The 23,542-nt window shown below is 40.8% G+C and overlaps 1 protein-coding gene across 1 annotated transcript in view; it reads right to left on the bottom strand.

Annotated features, from left to right (window-relative positions):
* BNC2 (basonuclin 2) overlaps positions 1-23,542 on the bottom strand; it is a 315,782-nt gene that overhangs the window by 11,130 nt on the left and 281,110 nt on the right. Inside the window, exon 5 of the mRNA XM_052645134.1 lies at positions 4,903-6,872. Coding sequence (XP_052501094.1) covers positions 4,903-6,872 — 1,970 coding nt within the window. The remainder of the gene's footprint in view (positions 1-4,902; positions 6,873-23,542) is intronic.

Here is a 23,542-nt window from a genome sequence, read left to right as displayed (position 1 = left end):
GGAGGAGTGAAAGGTCAGCAGAGGCTTAAATGAGCTTGTCTTACATCCAGCTGGGCCAGCAGGAGGTCATTAGGAAGATCCGAGGCTCATGGTAGGCTTGACAGAGTCTCTCCCCATGATACAAGGAGGCCGTTTTGCTCACTGCCCTTCTCCCAGGATATAAAAAGAACCCCCGAGACAGGAATGACACTGAAGTTTATCTTACTACCAAAGTTTCACTTGAGGAGGGCACAACTAGCAATTACTCAGAAGGGGGAATTTATTTTGTTTGCCTTTGATGGAAAGTAATGGAGATAAGTACAAAAGACCTATTGATCTCCTGGCTGTATTGTGAAACTAAAAAGAGTAACAGAGGGGGAAAAAAATGTCTTCCTTTAAAAGTCAGACGACCAACGTGACTTTACCTTTTAAAAGAATTTTGGTAAAGGAGAGCTGCAGTTTGGATGGCAAAAAATATAGGAAATAAAAAAGCTGATGCCTTAAAAAGTGTTCTCTTCTCATACTTGGAGAAGATTAACACACTGTTTGACAGCTAATTGTATTAGGGCAAATACACTAATAGTTATCTTAAATTGGTGCTAAGTGGCTTATTTCTTGGAGGTATTGCCTGGTGAAATCATATGCCTTTATTGAAAATCTCTCTTTGGAAACTTACAGAGAACTTCTCTAAACAAGAATGATGGCAAAAATGGATGTCGCTGCTGGGAAGGTGAAAACAGGAGGCAGGTAGCATGTTTTCGCATCTTCACCTCTGCTGTTAATGTATGCAGTGGCTCGTCAGAGGTAGCTTATGTTAATTTATTCCTGCACACCTGTACAGGGCTGGAAGTCAGGTAATCAAACAAGCAAAAACCATACATCTCTGCTCTTTAGCTATGGCTACCCAGAGGCCTATATAGGAACAAATTTAGTTCTGGAGACATCAGCAGGTTTTAATAAACCAAATACAGATGTCTTACTTCATACAAATCAAGAAGTTTACATGTTTAAATCTGGACGGATTTAAGTAGCAATCAAAGAGAAGGTTTCCACTTGGCACCAATGGTTGCCTCATATTTATTTATAAATCACCCTAAGCAAATATTATTTTGTTTCTAAATTTATTCATGGGGCTGAATCACCTTTCCTACACCTTGAAGATCAAACATAATGCTTACCTTTCTGATAAAATTCAAGACAAACTGTAGCAATGAGTGGCCACTATTCTCAGAGGGAAGAGAGGAACAAAGATGGTAAAATTCATGTTAAGATGAAAAACAAACAGATTAAGTATTTCCTTCTATGCAGACCATCTAGTTTCTGTAGACAAAGTCTTCATTATAGTTGAGGGAGTTTTAAAACAGCGAATCACTGAAACAGGTATAAATAGATTTTTAACATACTAACAAATGATAAGGAATTCAGTAGAAGAGGACACAGGGCGTTTTATTTTTTGGAATAAAAACCAAATGTAATTTATAAATGGGCTTCCCTAATATACAGATGATCCATGGACACTCAGCCCTCCTGGGGATCAAAACACCAGACAGAGGATAAGAAATGACCATAGAAAGCCAGGGCCAACCAATTCTATGACATTCTTCAAGAAAATGTCCTTTATGAAGACTGTAGGTTCTAGGCCAGTTAGAATTCTTCTTCCCAGGAGTATTTTCATAGGTATACTTCAAAGCCTAGAGTCAGCTTTGCTGTTCCCTGACAGAAGAGCATCTTAGCAGAAAAATCAAGGGACAAACAAGAAGTACAGGTGTCTAGTGACTGTTGGGTGTAACACTACACACTACTATCAGTATACACTTAAACACTTAAATATCAGCCATCGCCTTATAGTTTTGTAGTTCTACTTCCATCCCGCTAACTGCCTGTCTGAGACCACACACACAACTCCCTCAAATATAACCCTCTTGGCAGAAGCCGAGGAAGACCTGTTTCTCACTCCGGTAAGGTGTTCTAAGCCCAAAGACAAGAAGGCTGCTTTCATAAATAGAAGGAAGAGGGTTTATTCTGTTAAGTTTTATCACAGGTAAACCCTTTGCATACTTCGACCCCACCTCAAAATGCCTTCTAATGCTCTGTTTGCACAAGGAAGATATTGCGGAGTCCAGAATGGATGAATCGAGACGCTGGGGAGAGGAGAGAAATGGACACGGGCACAGCAGGATTAAAGCCAGAGGGGGATTTCTGCTTGGGAACGTGTGTTGGTGCAGAGAAAGGCAAGAAAACTTAGCCTAGCTTCATAGTGAATTGAAGAGGAAAAAAGCAGGGACATAAAATTCCTGGGGTTCTTGTGAGTGATACAAAGAAAAGTGAAGAGACAAGGGAGAAGTCTACTGGGTAGATTTGAGATGTGAGGCAGAGGCTTTGTGAATAAGGAGATCAAATTACAGGTCAACATTAGTTGATGACAATGAAACAGGGGTACAATTATAGAGCAGTTACGTTTCCTGAGATGCAGAAGAGGATGGTATTTAATGGCATCCCTGTTTTTGCTTATTTGGTGGTAGCTACGCTCACATATTAAGCCATAGACGCAACAAGGATGAACACTCTTCTTATAAAAAAAAAGTTGAAGTATCAAAGTTTCTGCTAAGTGTTTACCCTTGGGTCAAAAGATTTGAGGACTCTTGAAAAGCAAAGTTTCAAGTGAGAATCAGAAGACTTTCTTGTACCTTTTTTTTCCAATTTGCTTTTATTGTGTGTGACAAAATTCCAGAATTAAAACGATTCGGCGTGACATGCTATTTCACCCATATGAAATGTAATCACCTGTCTTCTGGGGTTTGCAATCTCTTGTGAGACTGAACATACATGGGAGACTATCTGTATTATGCTTCCCACCTGGAATATCCTATATCCTAGTTATCCTGGGCAGTGGTCTCAACTTGTATATGGATGGTCAACCATGGAACACTCAATCCTTAGAATAAAATTAGAGATCGAAATATTTTGCTTCTACCAATAAATGTTTTTCCTCAGACAAACCACCCTCTCCACAGTACTTCCTTATATACTGAGGCATAAAAACAGCGCTTGCGTTTTCTAGTGGCTTGATGTAAATGAAAGAACCAAGCTTTGGGTGTTGTAGCCTTTGGTCCCAGAGCCATTTATCTGAGTGTTATGACTTGCAGTATTTTCAGCAAAACAACTAAAACTGTGATAGGAATTCATGCAAATAAGCTTAAATTTTGGCTTCTCTTCAAACACTCCATTTCCATAAATATTTTATGCAGTTTTTCATGAGTCTTTTATTTTTGTTAAAAAAAAAATCCAATGCATTAACCTCATTATCACAAGTGCACTATTTCAAATGTAAAAGAATGAATATTACTTACAAACGTGGGGGGGGGGATGGATATAGTATTATATTTTATTATTTAAAGTCTAGCTATCTTAACTGCTGTATTCTGGGACTGTTAATGATAACCTGGAACTTCAGAACTCTGTGACCATAAAACATTTTTACAGAACAAGGTAAATGGAGTTGGGGGGAGGGAATTTTTTAAGAAGATAGATTTCTCTTCAAAGCATGTTTTGAATTGTATGAAGAAAGCTACTGAATTTTGTTCTCAGAGCTTTTGCTTTTCATGCATTGGGTCCCATGTATTTTAGTATAAAAGGAAAAAGTATTTTCTTCTTTAATTTTAAGAAGACTGAACTTTTAAATATGGCAAACACAGAACATTCTAGAGGCAGGTCACTACTTTTCAGTGTACTTCTATTGTATGTTACTTTATCAAACAACTCTACCCACCTGGGAAACACTAGAATTTGGGGGTTGGCTATTTGGAAACTTCCTAGTTAATATTGTTTCTTCTACATATATTGATTTTTACCATGTAAAAAATTTTCTCCAGATACGTTATTAAAAGACAATGTAAAACCAAAAACTGCATTTGTTATAATGGGATGAACTAACTGTGTGACTCTAGTTAGGCTGGTGTGTAATACTCTGCTCATAAGCTTATCTCCACAAGGGGAGAACAACTGTGCCGCTCCACCACTGACCACCTTAACACACTCCTTTTATATTACATTTGCTTTAAGATTGAAAAAGAACACTGTAGGTTTAGGACCAGCTGCTTCTGTTTAAGCCCAACTGTTTCAGAGCCACAGCTACATACCTAAGGTGTGATGTCATCTGAAGGCTGGACATAATATATTCTAACTGATCCTCAAAGTATATGCATGCCTCCCCTTCTATGAATAATTCCCATGACAGACTATATTTTAGAGATGTGCTCAAAGACACTGTGAAGTTGAAGTAACCCACAATCGTCATAACATTTCCCCGTATCAACAATTACTTTGGTCCCATTTTCTTCCGCTATTTCTACAACTCTTAAAGAATTCATGGACACACTAAATACTCGTAAGAATGATAACATTTCTGGTTATACCTACGCAGATGCAGGCTGTCTCGATGTCCTGGACCTATGGTTCTTTCCATCCGTAAATTTCTGTTTCTATATTGGATAAATACGTGTGTATGAAGATAATATATTGATTTAATTATAAAGCCACAAGGCAAAGCAGAAATATATATAACAGAAGCTGCAGCTTCTAAGTGAAGGTTCAAGGGAAAGCAGGGAACTGTGTACACAGTTAACTTATTCACACCTAGATGCATGGAGACACACACACACACATACACACACACAGAGCACAGAGAAAAATGGCGTGCATTACTGAGTAAGATGGCGTATGATTCTGCATGCTTAATCAGAACAAGCATCGACTGCAACAATCCTTCACGAGCATGGCAGCCTGGGGATCACGCGGTCACTGTGGACAATCTTTACAGTGCATCGAAAACATTGAAGTTGGATTTTTTTTTTAATGTGTCAAGTCCACCATGACTGGCACCCTCCACCCCCCAGCAGGAGCAGCCAATGGAGATTTACTGACCTGTCTCTGCTTCGGCGAGAGGGGAAGGCAGCGTTGCAGCCAGCCACCGTGCAGACATGCATCTCTTTCAAGTGAACGTTTCTGTAGTGAAGCTTCACGCTGTAGGAGCTTTTGAAACTCTTCTTGCACACATAACAGATTTTAGGGTCTGGGCTAGAACACAGGTCCCCTTCTGGGGAGAACTTCTGAGGGCTGCCGTAATTCAGAGACGATGTAAAACTCTCGTGCAGGGCTGCCATGCTGGCACCCCCGCCGTTGTACAGTCCATACTGGCTCATGTAAAACATGTCGTAAGTGGGATCTGTAAACTCCTCCTTCACCTTGATGACATCCTGGTGAGAGGGCTCACTGTGGTTCTCGTCTGGCCTCTCACTGCTCATCAGGACTTTCTCGCTCACCTCACCATGCATGTGCTCATCCCCCTCCATGGATTCCTCACCGAGTTTGGGCTCCGAAGACTCAGACTCATTCTCATAGTCCCGCTCAGGTTCTTGGTCCTCAGAAGTCATGCTGTCAGCCCTTCTTATTTCTGTCCTTGAAATGCACCGGGTCCTGCTATGCTTAGAAAAGTCCTTCACCAACATGCCCGGACTCATCTCCTCCTGGGAGTGGCAGTGATTGTCATGGCCCCCATCGTTGACCACGGCCCCGCTGTCGTTGGGGTCGTCATCGTCATCGTCAAACTCATCGGCGGTGTCGATAATTTCCTTCTCGATCTTCACAGGCATGCTGGACTTCCTGGGCTTCTTCTTGGGCGCCAGGTCGGCACTGGGCTCATGAGTGGCCATCATCACTACTGGCGCTGCTGGCTCAGAGGAGGGTGGGGGGTGCTGCTCTATGGTACCACTGGTTGGAATGATGGGACTGGTTGGGAGGGAGGTCGGAGGACTCACCATTTCCCCCGGAGTGAGTAAACTTCTATAAAATGGAGGAACTGGTTGGACAGTCTTTAGTCCAGAGAACACCAGCTGGCTAGGGAGAGGGTTCTGTAACATGGGGTCTAGTGGGGGAGTGGTAAAACCCATTGGGGGCCGGCCAGGGCTCGTGAGTGTGAGATTCGATTTTGTACTTGCTATGACGGGGGTGGCGGCCCCGGACGTGGCCCGGATTAAATCTTTGTCTCGGTTGTTCCTTAGCATAGGCATGTGAAGGCGAGGGTTAGGGTTCGCACTGTGGCGGTTCCGGCTGCGGAGGGAGCTAAAGACCATATTGCAGCCTTCAATGGTGCACCGATGTTTGATCTTCAGGTGAACGGCATTATAATGGATTTTGAGAGTACCTTTGTCATAGAACGTCTTCCCACACGCGTTACAGAACACTCTTCCCTTCCGGGAGGCTGACCCCATCCTTCTCATCCGGTGGATCCGGAATGAGCTCTTCGGGTGTTCAGTTTTGGACAGATCACTGACTGGGGCGGAATTCTGAATGGGGGACACACAGGCTGGCTCGGTTTTGGGCTCCACGTTAGTGATGCTGGTCAGGGCATTTCTATTGGGTGTTTGATCGTTCTTATAGGGCGTGGGGGAGACTTCAGACTCACTGCTCTCATTATATTCATTCTGGGTTGAAAGGCTGGGCTCCCGCAGCCTCAGTCCTGGTTGGTCTAACAGCAGCCCGTTTGGAGGCAATCCTAGCAGCGGGGCTGAGACCGGGTTTATGTACTGGAATGGCAGTAGGAAGGCAAGGCTGTTGGGGATGTTTTCAAAGTGATGAATGCTGGAAGGGTTGCTGTTCTCTAGATGGGCGAGGAGGCTAGGACTCCTGGTGCGATTATTGCTCTCAATGAAAGTTCTGATGTCTGAGTCTGTCTTTGAAGATGGTACAGCTACGGCCTGCCCTTCTTTCTCCTGAATCGCCATCAGCTCCACGATGGATTTGGTTTCTCCGAACCGCAGAAACTGCTGAAGGGTGATGATTTCCTCTTCTCGAGACATGATGGCCCAGCGGTCCAGCACCTTGCCGGCAGCATCCTGGAGGCCACATCAAAGAAACGACAAAGACAAACACAGAAACTTATTGATTGTACATAATTATTCAGTGCAGCTGAAGGTGCTCTGTCTGCTCACGGAACACCGCGAGCAAGAGCAGAAAACAACATGCAAGCTCTGTTAATATACAAGTTGATCCACAAAGCAAACTTTTCTGCCATGCAAATGCAGTCATTAGAGTCACAGTTAGAGAAACAGATTGAGTTTAATAATGTCAAAGCAAACAAAACGCAGACCACTGGGGCTCTGTGATCTAAAATGCCTACACTCTACTGCTACTTTTAACAACAATGGTCTATAGACTATGCAAGTATTTAGCATATATTAGTACAAGACGCAAACTCTTGCTGCGCAACCCAGTGTATGCAAAAGCAAAACATAACATGGTACCTTAATCTTTATCAAATAGTGACACCACAGGAAGGAATTAGGTACATTTTTCAAATTTTATTTTTTTTCTTTTCAAATTTTCTTTAACACAATCAGACATGACACTGGATTCAATGATGAAACTTCTTTTAAATAAGATCTATTATCTGAATTTCTAAATCATGAAGATGAATGAAGTAGCATCACCCCCATACTCACATTGCTATGCTGTATTTCTCCCCTTTCGAGTGGCTGAATTTTAGTGTCATGTTACGGTAGGCAATTTCATAAGGTAGAGTAAGGAAACACAGTAGTTGTACTTTTTCTGAAAATTGATTGTAATTCTATGATTCAAAGTTTGAGTTAAGAGTATTTGACTTTTTATGATCTTGTTATAAATGACAGTTATAGATATTCAGAAAGTAAACATGAGATGGATTTAGATAAGAATGTGTAAAAATATTGTCTCTTAACATCCTGCTCTGATAGTAGAGAAGGTCCACAGAGAATACACATCAGTAATCACCAGACTATGTGTTGTTAAATATACATTAAAAAGCATTTCACACTTTCATTTTTGCTGGTAACTATGAGATATGCCTGGAGGTAGGACTTAAAAATCCCGCAATGTAACGTCAGGCAATCCGTTTCAGTATGGATTGAGAGAAACCTATTCAAACACTTAACGACTCCATCATCTTCTAGGGCACAGCTCCTTCCCACCAGGACAGGACACTTGGCAACCCTCTGTGAACAGTACTTGTTCCAACCCTTGACAGTCGATTTATGGAAGCACAAAATCATCTTAAATACAAGACAAGAACCTTATTAATTACAAAGAGGAAAATCATAACATTGTAAGGAAGAAACCTAGCAGACACCACCTTAACCAACCTGCCTAAATGAAGGATCATCACAGACCTTGTGATCTATATACTGAGAAGGATACACTGTGGTTTCTGTGGCATGCTTGCCCAAAAAAAAAAAATGCATACCTCAATCTAATTATGAAAAAACATCAGATAAACCAAAATTAAAAGGTGTTCTGCAAAACAGCCGCAAGTATTCTGCAAAGTGTAAACGTTGGAAAAAAAATTTTTTTAAGTCAAAGAAAGACCAAAGATTGGTTAGAGACTGGAGGAGACTAAGACAGCACAAATGAATGTAAGATTCTAGGGATCCTAGACCAGAAAAAGAACATTTGTGGGAATACTGGAAAATTTCAGTAAAGTCTCTCAATTAGTGAACAGCATGGTATCAATCCTAATTTCTCAGTTTTAACAACTGTACTGTGCATATGTAAGATGTTACATTAGGGCAAACAGGATAAAGGGAACTGTACTATTTTTACAAGAGAGAATTCTCTCTCATAGACAGTTCTACTCAGCCCTGTGATGTGAAATTCTCTCTGGTCCACAACTGTATGGTCTGAATCACAACACCTAATTTGATATTAAGGTTATACTTGTCATTTATTTAAATTACTTAAAAAGAAGCTCTAATAGTTATAAGCCATTCCTTATAAGGCTCACTTCTGGCATTCTATCCTTTTATATGTGTGTTGGTGTCTAGTACTACCTGACCTGCCTCTTGAGAAATCTGTATGCAGGTCAGGAAGCAACAGTTAGAACTGGACATAGAACAACAGACTGGAGCCAAATTAGGCAAGGAGTACATCAAGCCTGTATATTGTCACCCTGCTTATTTAACTTATATGCAGAGTACATCATGAGAAGCGCTAGGCTGGATGAAGCACAAGCTGGAATCAAGATTGCTGGGAGAAATATCAATAACCTCAGATATGCAGATGACACCACCCTTGTGGCAGAAACAGTGAAGAACTAGAGCCTCTTGATGAAAGTCAAAGAGGAGAGTGAAAAAGTTGGTTTACAGAATTGAAAGAGACATGTGTACCCCAATGTTCATCGTAGCACTGTTTATAATAGCCAGGACATGGAAGCAACAGATGTCCATCCGCAGATGAATGGATAAGAAAGCTGTGGTACCTATACACAATGGAGTATTACTCAGCCATCAAAAAGAATACATTTGAATCAGTTCTAATGAGGTGAATGAAACTGGAGCCTATTATACAGAATGAAGTAAGCCAGAAAGAAAAACACCAATACAGTATACTAACGCATATTTATGGAATTCAGAAAGATGGTAACGATAACCCTGTGTGCGAGACAGCAAAAGAGACACAGATGTATAGAACAGTCTTTTGGACTCTGTGGGAGAGGGAGAGGGTGGGATGATTTTGGAGAATGGCATTGAAACATGTATAATATCATATATCAAACGAATCACCAGTCTAGGTTTGATGCATGATACTGGATGCTTGGGGCTGGTGCACTGGGATGACCCAGAGGGATGGTATGGGGAGGGAGGTGGGAGGGGGGGTTCAGGATGGGGAACACGTGTACATCTGTGGCAGATTCATGTTGATGTATGGCAAAACCAATACAATAGTGTAAAGTAATTAACCTCCAATTAAAATAATTTATATTTTTTAAAAAAGTTGGTTTAAAACTCAACACTCAGAAAACTAATATGGCATCTGGTCCTATCACTTCTAGCAAATAGAATGGGAAACAGCGGAAACAGTGAGAGACTTTATTTTCTCGGGTGTGCTTGCAGCCATGAAATTAAAGACGCTTACTCCTTGGAAGGAAAGTTATCACCAACCTAGACAGCATATTGAAAAGCAGAGACATTACTTTGTCAACAAAGGTCCATCTAGTCAGGGCTATGGTTTTTCCAGTGGTCATGTATGGATATGAGAGTTGGACTGTGAAGAGGGCTGAGCTTTGAACAATTAATGCTTTTGAACTGTGGTGTTGGAGAAGACTCTTGAGAGTCCCTTGGACTGCAAGGTGATCCAACCAGTCTATCATAAAGGAAATCAGTCCTGAGTGTTCATTGGAAGGACTGATGCTGAAGCTGAAACTCCAATTCTTTGGCCACCTGATGCAAAGAACTGACTCACTGGAAAAGACCCTGATGCTGGGAAAGATTGAAGACAGGAGGAGAAGGGGACAATACAGGATGAGATGGCTGGATGGCATCACTGACTCACTGGACATAAGTTCGGGTAAACTCAGGGAGTTGGTGATGGACAGGGAGGCCTGGCGTGCTGCAGTCCATGGGGTCGCAAAGAGTCGGACACGACTGAGCGACTGAACCATGTAAACTGGCAAATACAGATATCCCTCCCTCATTTGTAGGAGAAATCAGCCTTCAGATTAAATGTTCTCATGCAGTTCTCTGCTCACAATAGTCATACCAAGATATGCCGACACAGTGACTGACTGCATAATCCTGGAGTTGCGAAGTAGCCGCTTTTTTAAAAGTATCACTCGTAGCAATGGTCTCCCTTACGTCCTTTATGGGACAGGGAAGTAGAGGAGACTGTTGGTATTGTAAATAAGCAGAGAAATAAATAGTGATTTTACAGAGATTATCTCATTTGAGTCTTATAATAGCTTCCAGAGCTCGGCAAATGTTTAACAGATGAGACACCAGAGGTATGACTGCTTAAGGTTGCAAAGATGCTAACTGGGGTCCAGGACTTGAACGCAGAAATTCTGACTCCAGGTTCACTGAACTTACTGTCATCCATGAGGCCATTTCCCAGGTGGGCACACTGAGTCTGTGATAACAGGGGGCAAGACCTCTCCTGAACAAGGCTGGTCTCCAGATCACTGCCATGTCCTCTTCTACACCATTTTTCCTTTACCATCAAATCCATTTTCTTGATTATTCTTTTTATGAAAGCATTCACTGTGGAAACTCAATCTGAGTGGTGTACAGCCATTTTTACCTCAGGTTCTTCCCAGGTAGCCTGCACCTAAATGTGCATGTTGATACCGTACGTACAGAGCTGGCAGCCTCTGATATTAAAATAGGCCTCAGAAACCATAGCAACTGATCAAACCCACCTGAGGTATCTCCTTTCCATCACCCTTCTGTCTTCCCTCCCCTAACGGTACACAGCAGTCCCATATGGTTTCTTTTTTCTCCTGGCCTGCTGTGAATGCCTGCTGCTATTTCTAAATCTACTGCCTTTCAGATTCTTTTTTAGTCCTGAGTGGCTGTCTCCACTAAAATGGAGACTGCTCTGTTAAACTACTTACTTCTGGTGGAAGAGATCCAGGTAAGCAAGGTTTAGAACTTTGCTGGTTGCCTGAATGGTAAAAGAGAAGCTTTATTTATCATGGTAACAGAAGCATCCATTTATATTTACCTAGAAGGACAACTGAGTGACTTCACTTTCGCGCATTGGAGAAGGAAATGGCAACCCACTCCAGTATTCTTGCCTGGAGAATCCCAGAGACAGAGGAGCCTAGTGGGCTGTCGTCTGTGGGGTCGCACAGAGTCGGACACGACTGAAGCGACTTAGCAGCAGCAGCAGAAGGACAACATAGTATCTTTGTAAATGAATGTGTCTGGGGACAGGTCAAGTATCTACATGACATACTCCAACTAGAATCCTCCTGATAGGGTACCCTCTGGATCCAGGCAATGTGACGTTCTTTCCAAAGAAGCAATCATTCATCAAGACCATCTAAAGACCATCCCTTTCATAAACAGAAAAACTGCAACAAGAAACAAAGTTGATTGTCTCATGTAATAGAATGGGTCTGAAAGCTCAATGCAAGGAATGACTATCAGTTTTAGCATATCCGTCAACTACTTTAAGTTGAAGGGAGTTAGAAATCATCAAAGGAAAACAAGGGAGGCCCAGGATTTTTGCCTGGAGATCTTTGTGACAGAAGTAATCCGGATCTGGTGCAATGATTCTCAAACCATGGCTTAAGACTCCTCTGTTAAGACTTTACATGAGTGGTCTGAAAGAAAGTGAAGTGAAGTTGCTCAGTCGTGTCCGACTCTGTGCGACCCCCATGGACTGTAGCCTACCAGGCTCCTCTGTCCATGGGATTTTCCAGGCAAGAGTAGTGGAGTGGGTTGCCATTTCCTTCTCCAGAGGATCTTCCTGACCCAGGGATCGAACCCAGGTCTCCCGCATTGTAAGCAAGACGCTTTACCGTCTGCGCCACCGTGGAAGTCCGAACCATGAGTGGCCCATATGCTATCAAAAAGGACCACTCTGCAAGGAATTGAGAGTAGCTATCTGGTAACTTTCAGGACAACGTGACACTGCTGTACAATGAAAGACATGGTCATTTCTTTTAAAATTAACTGATTTTTACTTTATTTAACTTAAGTATTGGCTCAAGATCAGCTGGGGGAAAACGTCCTTCCTCAAGGATAGTTTGAGAAGTACTAATCTAAAACCTAGCCCTCCTTATCATGTCAACTACACTTTACCAGTGATTGAGAGCCATAAAGAGAATTTGGTATTGTCACAAAATAAACAGTAATGGAAAGAATTCAGTCTGTTAGGTCACTATGGACATCCTGACCACTTCATACTGGGATGATGGACTTGTGTATGAATGAAAAGTCGCATCAGAGTGACTAATTGGATTCGTGTCCTTCCCATTCGTGTTGTAGCTGGTGACTGAGTTACTTTCGGCTCCCCCATTTGTAACCAGAGCTCAATGACCATTTCATTGGAAATTATTATTTACAAAATAAGGATGATAAGATCTGTCCTGTTAAGTGAAATGCAAAGTATTAGGATAAATTTTTTTTTAAATTTTTGGCTACACCATGCCAGTCTGTGGGATTCTAGTTCTATAACCAGGGATCAAACACAAAATGAAATGTGTTGGCCATGAAAGCACGGAGTCCTAACCACTGGACAACCAGTGAAGTCCCTAGGATAAGTATTGATTTCCTATGATAATAATTGGCTATCCTATCAATTAGAAGATTTGTAAGCAAATAATCCAGACTTATAAACCAGTTTTACTGGGTTCAGAAACAGTATAAAACACTTAAAATATTTACATCTAAACATTTTAAATGAAAAGACTTCCTTTTATATTCACTGAACTGGTGCTTATATCACTTAGCAGAAATCTGGCACCCAGTTCAATATGGGTCCAGAGTGATTTTCTAAAATCTTTGTCAGTAGGGTCAACGATCATGGCTTCAACGGTTTTATTTGGGTCCCTTTTTCATATCAAAACACCTTACATGATGTGTAGTTTTACAAGCAAAGTCAAGTAAGATTGACTGTTTTTTTCTTATGTGATGGAAGGGAGAATAGGGAAGGAAAGATGTGAAGAGACTGGGGAGAGACCAGATAGAGATTCTGGGATCATTAGACTGTCAGCTGACCTTAAGCCCCGAGAATCTGCTTGAAGGCCAAGAATAAACCTGTTTGTGCTCATGGCAGGCCACTAGCGTGCTAGAGCACAGAGAGTAACACTGCCTTTCCTTCCACACATGGAAATGAGACCAGAACACTAACCACAGCAGAGACCTAGGGCCTATTTGCTCAGGCACTATTCACATTATGAAGAAATCAGCAAACAGCTTAAAGACCAGCACAGAATAGTGTAATTTTCTACTCTATCTCATAAATTTCTGTCAAATTTAAGGCATAATTTAAAGGAAAAATAAAAAAATGAATCGCTAAAAACTAAAAACATTTCCCCTTTGATCTAATTTTAAAGCTTTTAATGAAATGCTATCCACCTAAAACAAAACGAGAGGTTTACGAGGCATACTTTCTGATACCATGTCTAGATTTGCAAGCATAGTGTGCTATCTTAAGGTATTATTCCATTCCAACTGTATCAGCAACTTATTTTCATGATCAGTTTCCTACTGGGATTTTCTCTTCTTTCTGGGCTGGAATCAGGATTTCTGGGAGAAATATCAATAACCTCAGATATGCAGATGACACCACCCTTATGGCAGAAAGTGAAGAACTAAACAGTCTCTTGATGAAAGTGAAAGAGGAGAGTGAAAAGTTGGCTTAAAGCTCAACATTCAGAAAACTAAGATCATGGCATCCGGTCCCATCACTTCATGGCAAATAGATAGGGAAACAATGGAAACAGTGACAGACTTTATTTTTTGGGGTTCCAAAATCACTGCAGGTGGTGACTGCACCCATGAAATTAAAAGACGCTTGCTCCTTGGAAGGAAAGTTATGACCAACATAGACAGCATATTCAAAAGCAGTGACATTACTTTGTCAAAAAGGTCTGTGTAGTCAAGGCTATGGCTTTTCCAGTGGTCATGTATGGATGTGAGAGTTGGACTATAAAGAAAGCTGAGCGCCGAAGAATTTATGCTTTTGAACTGTGGTGTTGGAGAAGACTCTTGAGAGTCCCTTGGACCGCAAGGAGATCCAACCAGTCCATCCTAAAGGAGACCAGTTCTGGGTGTTCATTGGAAGGACTGATGTTGAAGCTGAAACTCCAATCCTTTGGCCACCTGATGTGAACAGCTGACTCACTGGAAAAGACATGTATGCTGGGAAAGATTGAGGGCAGGAGGAGGAGATGACAGAGAATGAGATGGTTGGATGGCATCACCGACACAATGGACTCTGGCAGTTGGTGATAGATAGGGAGGCCTGGCATGCTGCGGTTCATGGGATCTCAAAGAGTCGGACACGACTGAGTGACTGAACTGAACTGAACTTCTCCCTCCTTCAGGAGGAGTTCAGGTATTAAGGCAAGAGGAATGGACTTGGGTAGAAGGTAGAGAAACAATCCCAAGCCAATCCAGCTTGGTACTCTATCAAAACTGAACTATTAATTGCAGAGGTAAAAACTGATGAAACCATGCTATGCAAAATTTGAAACATAGGTTTTTCCAGGTTTTCTTATTGTTTAAGTCTTAATTAAATAGTGGGAGATATACACAAAGGAATATTGCTGGACAATAAAAAGGAATTAACTATTGATAGAAACATAACCTTAAGAATGAAAGAAGAAGTCAGACCTAAAAGATAACCGATGTTACTATGCCAGTCAGAGGAATCATCCTTGAAAAGTAATCCTACAAGAAGAGAAATGAGATCAGTAGTTGCCAGAGCCCGAGGGTGGAAGAAAGGACTAGCTGTAAAAGAACAGTGGGAACTTTAGGCAGTGATAGAAATGTTCTATATCCTAAGGCTAATGTACATATGACTATCTAGGTTGTAGACTTAAAAACTCCTAGATTTTTTGGCATGTGAAGTATACCTCAGTGAAGCTGACACAAAACATTAAACTATGAAAATTGCATGAACTCTCACTCAGAACTCAACATTCACAACTTTCCCCATTTATATATAGACCATCTTCATGCTCCCTGCATTCTGTTGCAAACAGAAAAACACATACCCCCTCCTCCATTCTCTCCTATCTGTAGGGGGTACCCAAAAGTCCACTGATGTGGTGAGTAAACATGAGAATTTCTATTTTTTTAACCTAAAAAGACAAATGTGTTACGTTTTTCTATGTAAATTTACAATATATTACTAACTTGGAAGCAGCTTCACATGCACTGGGGTGCACGCTCATGTGTTTAATGAAAAGGATGTGTAGTCACACAAAGTTTAGGCTGCGTCACTACAGAGCTGATACTGACATGTGGCAGACACGGAGCATGCACACACATCTTCACACACACTCTGGAAGAAGTTGAAGAGTAGTCTGTTAATTCACCCAAGCTCCCCTTCACCTGCCTTTGTGCTGGCCTCTTGGTTAGGTGGACGTGTGTCAAGGAAGTGGCCCAGAAATTAGGAAATTTCTCATTTAACTGGTAGGTCACCTCAGGGGGAAGTGGTGGGCTCGGACTATTATCTCAGATGTCATGAACAGGGCCAGTCCCTCAACTTCATATGGGGGTGTAGGGGGTTGCTGCAAATGAGAGCTCATGTATGCCACCTGAGGGCTGGGCGGGGCTGCAGGTGAGGGCTGAAAGCACTACCTATAGCTTTACCAAAAAAAATCTTACAGAAATTATAGAAGTCCTCTTCTCTCCTTTTCACCTACAAGCTACCTGTTTTAGAACTCATGTAGGTCCATATGTGACAAGCAGATATTTCAATTTTCAATTGTTCCTCTAAAAGTCAAGTTACTTTTAAACCCTCTCTTCAGCCAAAAAGTTTAACTGGTCTGGGTACTCTCCACATATATCAGAGCCACTTCCCCTCTTTTTGTTGAGGGGGCGGTGGAATGGCTAATTATTTATTTATCTAATTTACACAACTTGGCATGGGTTAAAATTTTTGTGTCTGTGTGGCTGCACGTGTGTGTGTGTGTGTGTGTAAGCAAGCAAGAAGTGGGGGTGGGAGGGGTGGGGGTGTGCAGGAGGGCGGAGATGAAAAATGGTAAAACAACAACAAAAATTTCTTATTGAAAATAACAGATTCTGGGAAGCACTTGGGGAAATTTTGTAAGCAATATTGTGATAATTTTTGAGAAACACTTAAAATTATGTGGGGAAACAACTTGGCATGCTTATTTGTTTTAGCAAATTTACATTTAAACACACATTTCTGGGAGGGCACCGACTGAGAAAGATGAACCACTACCATATACAGTATACACTGGAACAGTCTGGTTGTGTAAGTAAACAGAATTATACTCTTCTTTATTCACCGAGTTCTTTCAAGTGAGTGTGCTTTTCCAGTGTTTCAGGCTAATATTTCCAGGCCAGTTGAAACAACTGTAATATCTGTAGGCAGAGTGAGGCATGCTCATTTATACCATGATTGCACCAAATGGTTCAAATTAGACTTGATAAGAAAAAAAATCAAATTCGTTTTGGGTAATAAAAACTACCCGATTTCCATCATTTGGAAATTTATGTTTTGCAGAATTTCTCAAGGGCATCACTTTACCTTTTAAATACAGTGTTGACCAGTCCATTCTTGCTTCTTCTGCCCCTCCCCAGGACAGAAGGGTTCCATGAGAAAGAATCAACAGGGTGTGGTACAAAAAGAAATGAAAACTTGCAAAGAAAAATCAAGACTGGACTTTGTTAAGCTACATGCACATTTATCCCTTCTGGGAAACAAATATGCTTTCCTCATCAACCCAAGCCCATCGATGTCATGAAATGTGTGCACAGCTATGTATATATTGGCTGGCTGTGATTACAGAAGCTGGTGCTAAATTCAGTGTGTGTGGATTATAAAGGACCTGTCTGAAGTATCTTTCCAATTCCTCCTTTTTCCCCCAAAGGAGAAATGAACTCTACAGGAAGATCCACCACTGGTTAGAATGACAGAGCTCTCAAAAAACTTTGCCTTAAAGAATTTTCTGTCAAGGTGAGACTCTTATTAGTCCTTGCTAACACAGGTCTGCTCTCTATAAATACCATTTGCACATTAGGGATTGACTTTAAGAGTTACTTATCACGTACATGTGCATGTACACAAACGTGCACCTGTAGAGACTACCATCCTCAGGTCACTGCACGACTCTCATTATAATCGGTCTTATTATAGATGAAAAATGCTCAATCATGAAGAATCAGTAGTATACTAAGGAAAGGCACATCAAATTACTTGCAAAAAAAAAAAAAAAAAGAAAGTACAGAATTAAGGAATTCATCTCCTTGAATGAAACTGGAAGTTTGAAGGAAATGGCCCTTGACTGCAGTTGGGAGCAGAAGGAAAAGACAACATGGTAATTTTATGTGATTTTTAGGTATGGCTGTGGTAGATTTTTCAAGAAATAAATCCCTACCATTTCTGTTTCTGATTCATATTTGAAACTACTTTTCAGTGAAGAAGGTATCTTTTAGAAGAAAAAAACTATTGAGAAATTGAACAATACACCATCCCAAAATGACCACTTCTCAAACCAAGAGAAATCAAAATGTCAAGGCATTAGTTCTAAATGGCTCTTCTGATTTTTTTAAAGCATACTGTTCGATTTTTGATATAAAAATTTACTTTGTTACAGAATATTCTTGATTATGGACCAGATGAGAACATATAGTTCATAGAGGACGATTGCTTTTCTCCTCAATAACTGTCTGTACAGCAATTTTATTTTAAAATCTGTGATTACGATAGATCACTCCAGGGTTACAACATATTTAATCACAGAAACTCCAGCTAAGCTCTGTTAAAGGCCTGTCAGGATTTCTTCCCTGTACCCAGGAATTTTAGCTTGTCTGGCTTTAAACCAGGTCCATGCATTTCTTCTGTAGGTTATTTGTTTGCAAATAAATAAAGCAAGTGCCTTGCTTTGCCATCTACAGAATTTTCAGAGGTGTAAATTACTTTCCACAATATCTAGAATTGCACTTCAAAGAGTCCAAAGTTATTTTTCACATTACCTAACTCCACTGTAAATCAAATCTGAGAAACTTTTAAAGACACAATACATTTTAATAATTAACAATGGTATCTTAAGAATCATTTAAGTTTCAAAATAGGAAATCTCAAATCCAGCAGATATTTATTCCTAGAAGATCAACCTTTAATATAAAATTACCCGTGCATCTTTAAGCACAGAGTATCTAACTCGGAACTTAGAGGCTAAAAGAGAATTTGGATCTTAAAATTTCAAATTTTGGTTATGCTTAATATAACTTCCTCATATTCAGCCTCAGAGGAAAATAAAGAACATGAGCAAATGACACCCAAATTCTAGTCTTTGTTTCGCCAATGACCAGCTGTGTGACTAGGAAGTGACCAGGACCTAGTTTCATTTCCTTACATGTAAGTAAGAGTCCTACTAAACCTTCTTGTTGATGGTGTTTAGTTGCTATTGTGTCCAACTCTTTTGCAACCCTATGGACTGCAGCCCACCAGGCTCCACTCTCCAAGGGATTTCCCTGACAAGAATACTGGAGTGGGTTGCCGTTTCCTTCTTCAGGGAATCTTCCCGACCCAGGGATCAAACCTGGGTCTCCTGCACTGGCAGGCATTCTTCACCAAGCCACCAGGGAAGCCCCACTAACTTTCTGAGCCTTACTAAAAGAAAGTCAAATTCCCTTATTTGACTATTTATACCTAGAATCTGGACACACAAGACATTTCAATTAAAATGTTCCAATCTTAGGCTAAAATTTTTCCTCTCAACCAACTTGTGTATATACAACTTACTTTCAGAACATATGTGTTTATGACTGAAAATACGCCAGCATGAGTTACTGTATGGTTCCATAATCTGCATGCTTCTCTTGATGCTTTATCAGTAATGTGATTAGAAGTAGTAATTCTTGTGGGTTACCTTTTACTCCTGGTCAATTTAATGATCTGTTCAAGTGAAAACTTCGCTTGTATAGGGAAACTGCTCAGGAAGTTCTTTCGAAGCCCCCGTATCATTTTATCAATAGAGTTTGTGGATATCCTGTAACACATGAGGCTCAGCCATTCCAAAATAAATATATCTCCATCAAGCTATATAAATAAATATCTGTAGTTCTCCTGTGATCTCTGGAGTTCTGAGAAACAGCAGTATCTGTATATAAGACTCTTGCCTCAATTAAACCTTTTAAATCGACACGTTACTCTTTTGGAGATGATCACCATGAGATGCTAGGGGGTAAGTCATTTTATGGTTCAGGACAGCAAAGGAACAGTTTGAAATCCTCAGAGAAAACACTAGAAAGAGGAGGAAGGAGAAGGATGGGCCCTGCAAGTGGTCTTGTTTTCTTCTCCCCTCAGACGTAAAGATAAAACCTGAGTCCTTGGACAGCTATAAATCTGCTTGCCTGGCAATAAACACCACTCACCAGAGTCTGTGCTAGCATTTTTGCTTTGAGCTTTACATCTTCTAGTTTACGTTTCTTTCCAGAACCAATGTTCTGCCACCAAGCTTGTAGAAAGCTTCCGTCTACCCAGGGGTCTGTGCTGAGGTTTTATGTATCTAAACACAAACACCAGAGAGACCCTGGCATTTCCTGATGGGCTTTCCTATAATGTCTGATAAACAGCAAAAATGGGTGCAAAAAAAAAACAAACCACTTTTTTTTTTTCACGATGAGGATGATTTTCCACATTAGGTAAGGGTCAAAACCTTGGAATGAATTCAAGGTCACAACCTTCAATCTTTGCATGAAGTTTGTCTGTACAACCAAGATCCTTAGTACTCATATTCCAGCTTCCAAAGCTTATAAGGCTGATTCTAGCTCACATATTATACTTTGAATCGCTCCACAACTGAAGCTGACTGAACAACCCTAAGGAACTTTTTAACATATTCATTAGGATGTGGGGGAGCAGGGGGAGAAAAGAACTGAACATTCACAAGCAGTATTCCATACAACACGAGGAGGACGGAGTGTGTGATTGAACAGAGAGATGTACTGGGAGATTTAACTTTGTTCTTCTCTGGGTATAAGAATGGCAGTAGAACACAAAGATTAATTTCCTGCTTTAGCATTCATCAGGGAACAACACATTATTACTTGTAACACATACACGAGGCTGTTGATGGATACACTTTCCTTTGATTGCTCAGATTAAATGTGTTCCTATAAAAGGCACCCCCACATGTGTGTGTGTAATTATCAATCTACATAGGCGTTATCAGTTTGCGTTTCTATGTATTTCTAAGCTATCAGTGTAGCTATTAGACATTTTATCTGGCCACAAAACAGAAGTGATTGGGGGTCGGCGGCTGACTGAAGAAATAGAAGATCAAAAAATGTAATCATCAGAGTAAATAATCAACATATGGTACTATAACGCCAAACTCAGAATTCCAAAATAGAGGAGGAGGAAGCATGCATTACGGAGCACAAGGTAATAACTGCGTCTGCATGCCTTAATACCCTCTTGTCCCAGCAGTCCTGACTTTCGAAGCAGCCCACTTCTCCACATTAACGGTAGTCATTTGGAGAGCAGCAAACGTGCCATTAGAAGCACTTTTACAAGTGTATATTCATCCACCAATTAGCTTAATGTGGCCGCTTTCTGCATATTTTCTATCCAGGCTTGCACAAATCTTATTAATATTTCCCCCTAGCGCTTTGACAGATTACCTTGTCATTACGCATCCTGGAGCCTTTTAAACAATATGGGTAAACTACTGTTTGTGAGGTTAATGACAATTATCCCCTAATTACTGCATAAGTCACTCAGTCCACTTTATCTCATAGGCAGGGTTCTGCTCTGTGTATCTGCCATTGTGTCACCGTAAATGAATCTTGTATTGCTATGTTTATCTGCCACTGCCTTGTAAATTATACTGACAGAAGAATGAACAAATTACTGCATGTCATCACTTAAATACTGCTTCTGAAACTGGAAAAAAAAAAAAAGCAGCTTCAGCACAGAGCTTGAATTGTAATTTTAGCAGATCATTAGTAAAAACATATTTAATGTTTTCTGCTATATTTCAAGGCAGATGGCTTGGAATTTATAGTGAATTCATGATGGCACTGGGGGTAAGTGGAAGGTGAAGAGCAGTGGAAGTAAAAGAAAAAAAAGGTGAAAACAGAAATGCCAGCCCAACCTCCTGAATGCATTTCCTATCATTCTAACAGCTGATGTGGTACTCTCGAACTATCTTCCAAGATTTTTCAATTCCAAATCAAATTCCGTGGGTTAGGGATAAGCTACACTCTTCAGCTAGGATAATTTTTTTTGCGGGGGGGAGGGTTACTTATAATCAATCCAGACATAAGACATGGAATCTGTGTAATTGAGAAGAGAGACTGTAATAAAGGCCACAGGCTAAGCCAATTTCATTGATGCATTTTTAAACATCATTAAACAGGCCCACAAATACTGCTTCCAAACTTGCAATGGAAATTGTTTAACAATGATTACATCAGTGAAATTAGTTTAGTCCCTCTTACTGCCTCAGGGTGACTGTATCTGCTCTAATTTACACGGAAAACAGGACAGTCTGAGTATCTTTAAATTTAAAAATGTAAGCCATATTGAGCCAACTACAAATAATTTGGAAGAATTTGTTTTTAACCAGAAATCTGTGATTCTGAAGATTATCAGGTGAACAAATGTTTGCATGAGAACGGGAAGAAACAGCTGGTTTCCTAAGATGACTGTCACTAAATGAGTGTCTTAAAACATTGTGAAATGAGAAACATTCAAAATGCCTCCATTTAAATGACACCAGGTTGGCTGACAACTGACAAGCTTAAGTGACAGAGCCATCTGAAGGATAGGTGTGTAGAAAGCTGGGTGTGTAGAAAGCTTGCATCAAATCTGTCTTATGAAAGCCACGAGCATGTAAAGGAGGGCCCACAGGACTGATGATAAAGCTATTCGGTGGAAGCATACACGTGTGCACAGACAGGACCTTCTGGTACGTTCACTAAAAAGGGTGGAAAAAAGGTTGCAGCGGAGAAAAAGGGAAAACATGAAAGCCAGAGTTGATGGCCTGACCCAGGGGCCTCAGGGATCCCAAATAAACCCCCAGGGGCTCCCTGTGATCCCCTCAAATTGATCTTAGTGTCTGCCCTGTGTTCAGTCAATGCAGCTTCAATCAAGCAAGTGTTGCAATCAAATATGAAAACGCCATACAATGTTCTTTGCTTTTAGTGTGTTAAGCCAAAGTTAAGGGTTAACATCAGTTAACAGCAGTTAAGACTGACATCACTGTGACAACCACTAAGGGATTAAATTTTTCCTGACCTTTAAAAAAAAAAAAAGCTATCTAAGCTACCTATGGATACTGAGTAAACTATATTTCTTTTTTTTTCTTTTTTGGAAAGTACATTTCTAAATCATTCATCTCCTTTTTCTTTTAACACTGGATTTTCATGCCTTAAAAAAAAACAAACAAAAAAACCACATTGCTAATGGTACAGCCACTCTGCTTGGTTGGGGATAGGGGGAGCCGGTGTGCACTTAGGGGGAGATAAGCTCTTGGTGTCACCTCAGAGAAGAGGAGCACAAACACTGTTTTCTTGAGTTTGTGAAGTCAATGATGGTTACAGAAAGGGAGACAGTGCTAGAGGGATCAATATAAGTGCACAAAGGTACCTGAGTGTAAGGTAACAGATGAAGACGGTCATTAAGAAAACAAATCGGGTTTCCTTGCTCACTTTAATCCACTCTTTACAGACTCTCATCAAGTTTCCAAAAACTGAGACTCAGAATATTTCATTCCCCTTCCTGGCAAACCTTCAGGGGCTTCCTATTGTGCAGAGAGCAAAAAATTCCCTTATCTGGCATCTGAAATCCCTTCAGGTGCTAGTGGTAAAGAACCTGCCTGCCAATGCAGGAGATGTAAGTGACACAGGTTCGATCCCTGGGTCGGGAAGATGCCCTGGAGGAGGCAATGGCAACCCACTCTCATATTCTTGCCTGGAGAATCCCATGGGCAGAGCACCTGGCAGGCTGCAGACCACAGGGCCGCACAGTGTCGGACACAACCAAAGTGACTTAGCAAGATGCACAAGATAGACCCAACCCACCCTTCCTACATCATCTCCTG

The sequence above is a fragment of the Budorcas taxicolor genome, chromosome 8, assembly GCF_023091745.1.
Source record: "Budorcas taxicolor isolate Tak-1 chromosome 8, Takin1.1, whole genome shotgun sequence".
In the NCBI taxonomy this organism is placed as follows: domain Eukaryota; kingdom Metazoa; phylum Chordata; class Mammalia; order Artiodactyla; family Bovidae; genus Budorcas; species Budorcas taxicolor.
Note: the sequence above shows the minus strand (reverse complement) of the source record. Positions and strands in the feature narration are given on the sequence as shown.